Source organism: Salvelinus alpinus, chromosome 13, assembly GCF_045679555.1.
Source record: "Salvelinus alpinus chromosome 13, SLU_Salpinus.1, whole genome shotgun sequence".
Classification (NCBI taxonomy): Eukaryota; Metazoa; Chordata; class Actinopteri; order Salmoniformes; family Salmonidae; genus Salvelinus; species Salvelinus alpinus.
In genome coordinates, this window is record NC_092098.1 from 50,961,388 (window position 1) to 50,972,737 (window position 11,350).

The following is an 11,350-nucleotide window of genomic DNA, read 5'->3' on the forward strand; positions in this document are numbered from 1 at the left end:
GAGAGAGAGAGAGAGAGAGAGAGAGAGAGAGAGAGAGAGAGGACTCACCGTCTGAACGACAGCATACTTGACTTTGCCGTGACTATCTTGCTCAATCCAAGGCTCCTTGACCACCACCGCCCCTCGCTCTTTAGCTTTCTGCAAACAGTAACAGGACAAATAGCCGGTACACATTACCAAGACAGCACCTAACCTGTTATCACTCCACCACACAGCTCCAGACACTTTGACCAGACACGCTGCTCCTGCTTTCCCAGTTTGGTTGTAGGTAGAAACACCTCTTTGTTATCTTATGAATGATCCTCTCTGTTGCTTTGACTACATGTTTTTTTATTTGAGAGAAATCATGGTAGAGAACGAAGGGGAAGGTTGATATCTCTCTGTACAATCAATGACAGCAGCTTTCCCTTGGGCCATTGGACCGAGAGCAGAGTTTATCCTCTGTTTAACCTAGAAAAGGAACAGCAGCTTTCCCTTGGGCCATTGGACCGAGAGTTTATCCTCTGTTTAACCTAGAATAGGAACAGAAAGGGTACCAGGTTCATCTGTGGCATTCATTCCTGCCTAGCGGTTAAGAGAGTTGGGCCAGTAACAAGGCAGTTAACCCATAACAATTGCTCTCTGATTGAGGGGTTGGGTTAAATGTGAAAGACACATTTCAGTTGAATGTATTCAGTTTGACATCTGACTAGGTATCCCCTTTCCCTCGACCCTCTACCCTCTACCCACCACCACCTACCCTCAACCCTCTACCCACCACCCTCTACCCTCTACCCTCTACCCACCAACCTCTACCCACCACCCTCTACCCACCACCCTCTACCCACCACCCTCTACCCACCACCCTCTACCCTCTACCCTCTACCCACCACCCTCTACCCACCCACCCCCACCCCCCTCTACCCTCTACCCACCACCCTCTACCCACCACCCTCTACCCTCTACCCTCTACCCACCACCCTCTACCCACCACCCTCTACCCTCTACCCTCTACCCACCACCCTCTACCCACCCACCCCCACCCCCCTCTACCCTCTACCCACCACCCTCTACCCTCTAACCACCACCCTCTACCCACCACCCTCTACCCTCTACCCTCTACCCACCACCCTCTACCCACCCACCCCCACCCCCCTCTACCCTCTACCCACCACCCTCTACCCACCACCCTCTACCCTCTACCCTCTACCCACCACCCTCTACCCACCACCCTCTACCCTCTACCCTCTACCCACCACCCTCTACCCACCCACCCCCACCCCCCTCTACCCTCTACCCACCACCCTCTACCCTCTAACCACCACCCTCTACCCACCACCCTCTACCCTCTACCCTCTACCCACCACCCTCTACCCTCTACCCTCTACCCACCACCCTCTACCCACCACCCTCTACCCTCTACCCTCTACCCACCACCCTCTACCCACCCACCCCCACCCCCCTCTACCCTCTACCCACCACCCTCTACCCTCTAACCACCACCCTCTACCCACCACCCTCTACCCTCTACCCTCTACCCACCACCCTCTACCCTCTACCCACCACCCCCACCCAACACCCTCTACCCTCTACCCACCACCCTCTACCATCTACCCACCACCCTCTACCCTCTACCCTCTACCCACCACCCTCTACCCACCACCCTCTACCCTCTACCCTCTACCCACCACCCTCTACCCACCCACCCCCACCCCCCCTCTACCCTCTACCCACCACCCTCTACCCTCTACCCTCTACCCTCTACCCTCTACCCACCACCCTCTACCCTCTACCCACCACCCTCTACCCTCTACCCTCTACCCCCCCCCCCACCCACCACCCTCTACCCTCTACCCACCACCCTTTACCCTCTACCCACCACCCTCTACCCTCCACCCTCTACCCCACCCACCACCCTCTACCCCCACCCTCTACCCTCTACCCACCACTCTCTACCCACCACCCTCTACCCTCCACCCTCTACCCCACCCACCACCCTCTACCCTCTACCCTCTACCCACCACCCTCTACCCCCACCCTCCACCCTCTACCCTATACCCCCACCCTCTACCCTCTACCCCCACCCTCTACCCTCTACCCACCACCCTCTACCCTCTACCCACCACCCTCTACCCACCACCCTCTACCCACCACCCTCTACCCTCCACCCTCTAGTCTACCCTCCACCCTCTAGTCTATCCTCTACCCTCCACCCTCTAGTCTACCCTCTACCCTCACCCTCTAGTCTACCCTCTACCCTCCACCCTCTAGTCTACCCTCTACCCTCCACCCTCTAGTCTACCCTCTACCCACTACCCTCCACCCTCTAGTCTACCCTCCACCCTCCACCCTCTAGTCTACCCTCTACCCTCCACCCTCTAGTCTACCCTCTACCCTCCACCCTCTAGTCTACCCTCCACCCTCTAGTCGACCCTCTACCCTCCACCCTCTAGTCTACCATCTACCCTCCACCCTCTAGTCTACCCTCCACCCTCTAGTCTACCCTCTACCCTCTAGTCTACCCTCTACCCACTACCCTCCACCCTCTAGTCTACCCTCTACCCTCTACCCTCCACCCACCACCCTCCACCCTCTAGTCTACCCTCACCCACTACCCTCCACCCTCTAGTCTACCCTCTACCCTCTACCCTCCACCCTCTAGTCTACCCTCTACCCTCTAGTCTACCCTCTACCCACTACCCTCCACCCTGTAGTCTACCCTCTACCCTCTACCCTCCACCCACCACCCTCTAGTCTATCCTCTACCCACCACCCTCCACCCTCTAGTCTACCCTCCACCCTCCACCCTCTAGTCTACCCTCCACCCTCTAGTCTACCCTCCACCCTCCACCCTCTAGTCTACCCTCCACCCTCCACCCTCTAGTCTACCCTCTACCCACTACCCTCCACCCTCCACCCTCTAGTCTACCCTCTACCCTCCACCCTCTAGTCTACCCTCTACCCTCTACCCTCTACCCACTACCCTCCACCCTCTAGTCTACCCTCTACCCTCTACCCACTACCCTCCACCCTCTAGTCTACCCTCTACCCTCCACCCTCTAGTCTATCCTCTACCCACTACCCACCACCCTCCACCCTCTAGTCTATCCTCTACCCACCACCCTCCACCCTCTAGTCTACCCTCTACCCTCCACCCTCTAGTCTACCCTCTACCCCCTACCCTCTAGTCTACCCTCTACCCTCCACCCTCTAGTCTATCCTCTACCCTCCACCTTCTAGTCTACCCTCTACCCACTACCCTCTACCCTTCACCCTCTAGTCTACCCTCTACCCTCTACCCTCTACCCTCCACCCTCTAGTCTATCCTCTACCCTTTACCCTCTATTCTACCCTCTACCCGCTACCCACCACCCTCCACCCTCTAGTCTACCCACTACCCTCCACCCTCTAGTCTACCCTCTACCCTCCACCCTCTAGTCTACCCTCTACCCTCCACCCTCTAGTCTACCCTCTACCCACTACCCTCCACCCTCTAGTCTACCCTCCACCCTCCACCCTCTAGTCTACCCTCTACCCTCCACCCTCTAGTCTACCCTCTACCCTCCACCCTCTAGTCTACCCTCCACCCTCTAGTCTACCCTCTACCCTCCACCCTCTAGTCTACCATCTACCCTCTACCCTCTAGTCTACCCTCCACCCTCTAGTCTACCCTCTACCCTCTAGTCTACCCTCTACCCACTACCCTCCACCCTCCACCCTCTAGTCTACCCTCTACCCTCCACCCTCTAGTCTACCCTCTACCCTCCACCCTCTAGTCTACCCTCCACCCTCTAGTCTACCCTCTACCCTCCACCCTCTAGTCTACCCTCTACCCTCCACCCTCTAGTCTACCATCTACCCTCCACCCTCTAGTCTACCCTCCACCCTCTAGTCTACCCTCTACCCTCTAGTCTACCCTCTACCCACTACCCTCCACCCTCTAGTCTACCCTCTACCCTCTACCCTCCACCCACCACCCTCCACCCTCTAGTCTACCCTCACCCACTACCCTCCACCCTCTAGTCTACCCTCTACCCTCTACCCTCCACCCTCTAGTCTACCCTCTACCCTCTACCCACTACCCTCCACCCTCTAGTCTACCCTCTACCCTCTACCCTCCACCCACCACCCTCTAGTCTATCCTCTACCCACCACCCTCCACCCTCTAGTCTACCCTCCACCCTCCACCCTCTAGTCTACCCTCCACCCTCTAGTCTACCCTCCACCCTCCACCCTCTAGTCTACCCTCCACCCTCCACCCTCTAGTCTACCCTCTACCCTCTACCCACTACCCTCCACCCTCCACCCTCTAGTCTACCCTCTACCCTCCACCCTCTAGTCTACCCTCTACCCTCTACCCTCTACCCACTACCCTCCACCCTCTACTCTACCCTCTACCCTCTACCCACTACCCTCCACCCTCTAGTCTACCCTCTACCCTCCACCCTCTAGTCTATCCTCTACCCACTACCCACCACCCTCCACCCTCTAGTCTATCCTCTACCCACCACCCTCCACCCTCTAGTCTACCCTCTACCCTCCACCCTCTAGTCTACCCTCTACCCACTACCCTCTAGTCTACCCTCTACCCTCCACCCTCTAGTCTATCCTCTACCCTCCACCTTTAGTCTACCCTCTATCCACTACCCTCTACCCTTCACCCTCTAGTCTACCCTCTACCCTCTACCCTCTACCCTCCACCCTCTAGTCTATCCTCTACCCTCCACCCTCTAGTCTACCCTCTACCCACTACCCACCACCCTCCACCCTCTAGTCTACCCACTACCCTCCACCCTCTAGTCTACCCTCTACCCTCCACCCTCTAGTCTACCCTCTACCCACCAACCTCCACCCTCTAGTCTACCCTCTACCCTCCACCCTCTAGTCTACCCTCTACCCTCCACCCTCTAGTCTACCCTCTACCCACCAACCTCCACCCTCTAGTCTACCCTCTACCCACTACCCTCTAGTCTACCCTCCACCCTCCACCCTCTAGTCTACCCTCCACCCACCACCCTCTACCCTCTAGTCTACCCTCTACCCTCCACCCTCTAGTCTACCCTCTACCCTCCACCCTCTAGTCTACCCTCTACCCACCACCCTCCACCCTCTAGTCTACCCTCTACCCTCCACCCTCTAGTCTACCCTCTACCCACCAACCTCCACCCTCTAGTCTACCCTCTACCCACTACCCTCTAGTCTACCCTCCACCCTCCACCCTCTAGTCTACCCTCCATCCACCACCCACTACCCTCTAGTATACCCTCTACCCACTACCCTCTATTCTACCCTCTACCCTCCACCCTCTAGTCTACCCTCTACCCTCCACCCTCCACCCTCTAGTCTACCCTCTACCCACTACCTTCTAGTCTACCCTCTACCCACTACCCTCTAGTCTACCCTCCACCCACCACCCTGTACTCTACCCACCACCCTTGAAACTAACAGATAAAAGGTTGAACAAGATTACTTTAGTACTTTTTACTCACCTTGATTAAGAATTCAAGGTCCTCCACTTGGAAAGCAATGTCTTTGACCCCATCCCCATGCTTCATCAAGTGTTCCCCCATTTCTGAGAGAAAAGACAACTTTTGAAACATAACCTTATATGACTGACTGTTGATCTTTCATACCAGGTCTATATCAGAAATGTAGCCTTTTAAAGATGTTGACTTGGAGAAGAAAACCTGCCTTCATTTCCTGGATTCAGAGCAGATTCGAAGACGAATAATATCTGGGTGAGGAATAAAGAACAACGTGATCGATACTTCATCACATGAAGGTATTAAAAGTCAGTCAAAGTTGGAGTTTTAAAAGCTCGAGATCAACCACGGGCCAGTTTCCCAGACACATCCTCGTCTAGTCTCGGACTAAGAACACTTTCATATGGATATTTATTTTTAGTCTGGGATTAGTGGGTCAGAGAAAGCGGTTCTACGTGTCCAGAAGTGGGTATGAGATGCTGTACGCTACCTTGTCCTGTTTGATGACATGGGACACCACCTCTCGGCTGCCGGTCTCCAGACCCTTGTAGGCCACTGGCTCGAAGCCCATCTTGTCACAGTAGAACACAGCTGCCTGCATAGAGAATTCATAAGGATTTCATAACACATTAATCACCCATACATAACACATTAATAACGCATCCATAACACATTAATAACCCATACAGAACCCATACATAACACAATAATAACCCATACATAACACATTAATAACCCATAGGTAACACATTAATAATCCATACATAACACATTAATAACCCATAGGTAACACATTAATAACCCATAAGTAACACATTAATAATCCATGGGTAACACATTAATAACCCATAGGTAACACATTAATAACCCATAGGTAACACATTAATAACCCATAGGTAACACATTAATAATCCATACATAACACATTAATAACCCAAACAGAACCCATACATAACACATTAATAACCATACATAACACATTCATAACCCATTCATAACCCATACATAACATATTCATAACCCATACATAACATATTCATAACCCATTCATAACCCATACATAACACATTAATAACCCATATATAACACATTAAGAACCCATACATAACACATTGATAACCCATGCATAACGCATTAATAACCCTTACATAGCACATTAATAACCCATGCATAACGCATTAATAACCCTTACATAGCACATTAATAACCCATACATAACACATTAATAACCCATAGGTAACACATTAATAATCCATACATACCACATTAATAACCCATACATAACACATTAATAAACCATAATAACACATTAATAACCCAGACACAACACATTAATAACCCATACATAACCCATACATAACACATTAACAACCCATACATAACACATTAACAACCCATACATAACACATTAATAACCCGTACATAACACATTAATAACCCATACATAACACATTGATAACCCATACGTAACACATTAATAACCCATACATAACACATTAATAACCCATGCATAACGCATTAATAACCCTTACATAGCACATTAATAACCCATACATAACACATTAATAACCCATAGGTAACACATTAATAATCCATACATACCACATTAATAACCCATACATAACACATTAATAAACCATAATAACACATTAATAACCCAGACACAACACATTAATAACCCATACATAACCCATACATAACACATTAACAACCCATACATAACACGTTAATAACCCATACATAACACATTAATAACCCATACACAACACATTAATAATCCATACATAACACATTAATAACCCATACAGAACCCATACATAACACATTAATAACCATACATAACACATTAATAACCCATACATAACATATTAATAACCCATATCTAACCCATACATAACATATTCATAACCCATACATAACATATTCATAACCCATTCATAACCCATACATAACACATTAATAACCCATATATAACACATTTATAATCCATACACACCACATTAATAACCCATACATAACCCATTAATAACCCATACATAACCCATTAATAACCCATACATAACACATAAATAACCCATACACAACACATTGATAACCCATACATAACACATTGATAACCCATACATAACCCATTAATATCCCATACGTAACACATTAATAACCCATAGATAACCCAATAATAACCCATGCATAACGCATTAATAAACCATACATAACACATAAATAACCCATACATAACACATTAATAACCCATACATAACACATTACTAACCCATAGGTAACACATTAATAATCCATACATACCACATTAATAACCCATACATAACACATTAATAACCCATAATAACACATTAATAACCCATACACAACACATTAATAACCCATACATAACCCATACATAACACATTAACAACCCATACATAACACGTTAATAACCCATACATAACACATTAATAACCCATACATAACACATTAATAACCCATACACAACACATTAATAACCCATACATAACCCATACATAACACATTAACAACCCATACATAACACGTTAATAACCCATACATAACACATTAATAACCCATACATAACACATTAATAACCCATACACAACACATTAATAACCCATACATAACACATTAATAACCCATACACAACCCATACATAACACATTAATAACCCATACATAACACATTAATAACCCATGCATAACACATTAATAACCCATACACAACACATTAATAACCCATACATAACCCATACATAACCCATACATAACCCATACATAACCCATACATAACCCATTAATAACCCATACATAACCCATACATAACATATTAATAACCCATATATAACCCATACATAACCCATTAATAACCCATACATAACCCATACATAACCCATACATAACCCATACATAACCCATACATACCCCATTAATAACCCATACATAACCCATACATACCCCATTAATAACCCATACATAACCCATACATAACCCATACATAACCCATACATAACCCATACATACCCCATTAATAACCCATACATAACCCATACATAACCCATACATACCACATTAATAACCCATACATACCACATTAATAACCCATACATAACACATTGTTTTATTAAAGTTCTTACGTAGGCACCCATCAAATAAAGTTTTACGAACATTTGGAACATTGACTTACACAAGAATGTCAACCCAGGTGTTTCAATGTGTGTGTGTGTGTGTGTGTGTGTGTGTGTGTGTGTGTGTGTGTGTGTGTGTGTGTGTGTGTGTGTGTGTGTGTGTGTGTGTGTGTGTGTGTGTGTGTGTGTGTGTGTGTGTGTGTGTGTTTGCTCAACCCTGTATGTAGCATGTGACCCATATGCTTTCATAGTGCGGTTGAATGAACTTTTAGGCCTTTTGAAGTTGCTAACGTTTTGTTTACCCAGTAAACGCCCACCTGTTGCCCCTCTGGTTCCGCAAAGATTAAGTCAGCTATTACAGAAATGATATACCTCCAACCGTGTCATAGTTTTCAACAGGGTTGGGGGTCAATTCTAATTGAAGTCAGTCAATTCAGGGGGGGAAAAAACTGAAATTCCAATTCAATAATTGAAAAAAAAGGCCATATATTTTCAATAACTTCTCAAAAACTGAAAAGGAGAAGCTGGGTTTTTTAAATGTATTAATCCATTTTTTTGAATTTTAAATTAAAATCACGCCCTGTATTGACTGATTTAATTATAAATGATCCAACCCTGGTTTTTACTACAGTAGTCCATTTGTCAGTTCAATATATGGCTATAAAAGGCGTGTAAGTTCAGGAACATTTTATGCTTTTTCAGAAAGATAGAAAGACATGTCTCCCGTTCTGGACTGTTACCTCAGTTTGTTTCACAGAGAGGAAGCCCAAGGTCAAATAGCATAAGAGCAATGACCTGAGTTAGCCTCCCTTTAGAAAGCAAAGTCCATTCAGGATAATATGTTATCCTGCTGTGCATGTTGTCCAGCTCTCATCAGTGCTACCGTAATCACTCATTGTGAGGCTGAGAATGTGATATAACCAATACTAAGTTGTTACGCCATGTCAAAAAATAAATGATACAGCATATGATGACATGATCATGATGGATAACTTGTTAAGTCTCCATTTATCTTCAGTCTATTTTCGGGGAGGACTTTAAAGACTCACCTGTTTGGCATTGCCCACCCAGAAGGTCACATGGTGGAACTTTACAAATTTTCCCTTCTCGGGCTAAAAGGTAAAAAAGGAAACAAATATATATAATAATACTGTATCAAAAAAATAGTATATTCACAAACTCCCCTCTCCATATGGACGGTTCGTCCGCTTGTTGGTCATGTCTCATTCAAACAGAAGTTGTAACCCAAGCAACCAGGGAACGTGAATATTTCTCCTTATTTCATCATCAACTCAAAGATCCACCACTGAAGTGTTATGTAGAAATGCTGATGATAATGATGATGATGATGATGATGATGGACTTACCTTCTCCCCTTTATCTGTGTAGGTAGTCTGCAGAGAAATATGTAAAAACAATTATCTTTGATGCATGTTAACATGTTTCCCCCTAATATCAGAAACCTTTGATTGTGTTATTCCTTACATGTGTGGTATGTTACATGTGTGGTATGTTACATGTGAGGTATGTTACATGTGAGGTGTACGACAGCATCCCCAACGGCTGTGCCAAATCAGAGTTCACACAATACAATACAATACAATACAGTACAATACACGTATGAATGAATAAACCCATCTACAGTCATGACACAACACGTCTGGAACCAAATGATACTACTGACTGCTGCTGGGTAATATACTACCTGAACAATTCTGTCAACTATTACACCGTTGTACAGTTGTAAAATGACCCATCCTCTCTGAAACCCCATGTACACCCATCACGGGAGGCAGCAGACTTACTCACCATGCTATGGTTCTGTCCGGGCAGCGATGACTGATCAAGAAGAGAGAAGGTTACAGGCTAGAGCGCTGGCTGTCCCCACACAGGCCTTAAGTAGTGGCCAGAGGACCCGTGGTGATTGGTCTTTTGGGGTCAACACCACCCCTGAGTCCGCCTCCAACCCTCTTTGCCTCCCTCACCTGACGAGCACAAGGGATCCAGAGGCCCCCGGTCACTGGCTGTCCCAATCGTCCAGTATTCCAGTCTTAGCTTCTCTCCCCAGCTTTCATTTAATGCCCTTTAAACACACTCTCTTAGCTGGTGAATAGTGTAAAAAAAAGGGACATGATTGGGCATCTCCAGGATCCATATTCACAAAATGTCTCAGTAGGAATTCTGATCTAGGATCAAATCCCCCCACATGTTCATTATGATCTTAGTTTAGCAATTACTCTGACTGAGACACTCTATAGCCCTGGTTTATACCTGGTGCTAATGTAACAGTTTTAACTTTAGACCGTTCCCTCGCCCCGACCCGGGCGCAAACCAGGGACCCTCTGCACACATCAACAACAGTCACCCACGAAGCATCGTTACCCATCGCTCCACAAAAGCCGCGGCCCTTGCAGAGTAAGGGGAACCACTACTTCAAGGTCTCAAAGCGAGTGACGTCACCGATTGAAACGCTATTAGCGCGTACCACCGCTAACTAGCTAGCCATTTCACATCGGTTACATTCACCCCCCTTTCGACCTCCTCCTTTTCCGCAGCGAGACACTCTATGGCCCCGTTTATACCTGGTGCTAACATGCGTCCTTTGTCCTCATCTCCTGATCCACATTCTAAGACAGGTGTAGACGATTAAAAAGACACATTACAATCAGATCTTCCTGACCACCTCTGAAGGTAGTCAAGAACGCATTGTGTCTGGATATTAATGAAGTGTAAACCGATCTGGATTGGTTAAACC

At 47.1% G+C, this 11,350-nt stretch overlaps 1 protein-coding gene across 1 annotated transcript in view; it reads right to left on the bottom strand.

Moving 5' to 3' along the window:
* The window catches only part of hpda (4-hydroxyphenylpyruvate dioxygenase a), a 22,234-nt gene extending 11,702 nt beyond the window's left edge, over positions 1–10,532 (bottom strand). Inside the window, exons 1-7 of the mRNA XM_071339785.1 lie at positions 10,405–10,532; positions 9,963–9,989; positions 9,645–9,707; positions 5,953–6,057; positions 5,671–5,713; positions 5,469–5,551; positions 49–138 (exon numbers count right to left, since the gene is read on the bottom strand). Coding sequence (XP_071195886.1) covers positions 49–138; positions 5,469–5,551; positions 5,671–5,713; positions 5,953–6,057; positions 9,645–9,707; positions 9,963–9,989; positions 10,405–10,407 — 414 coding nt within the window. The 5' untranslated portion in view covers positions 10,408–10,532. The remainder of the gene's footprint in view (positions 1–48; positions 139–5,468; positions 5,552–5,670; positions 5,714–5,952; positions 6,058–9,644; positions 9,708–9,962; positions 9,990–10,404) is intronic.
* Between the last annotated feature and the right edge of the window lie 818 nt (positions 10,533–11,350).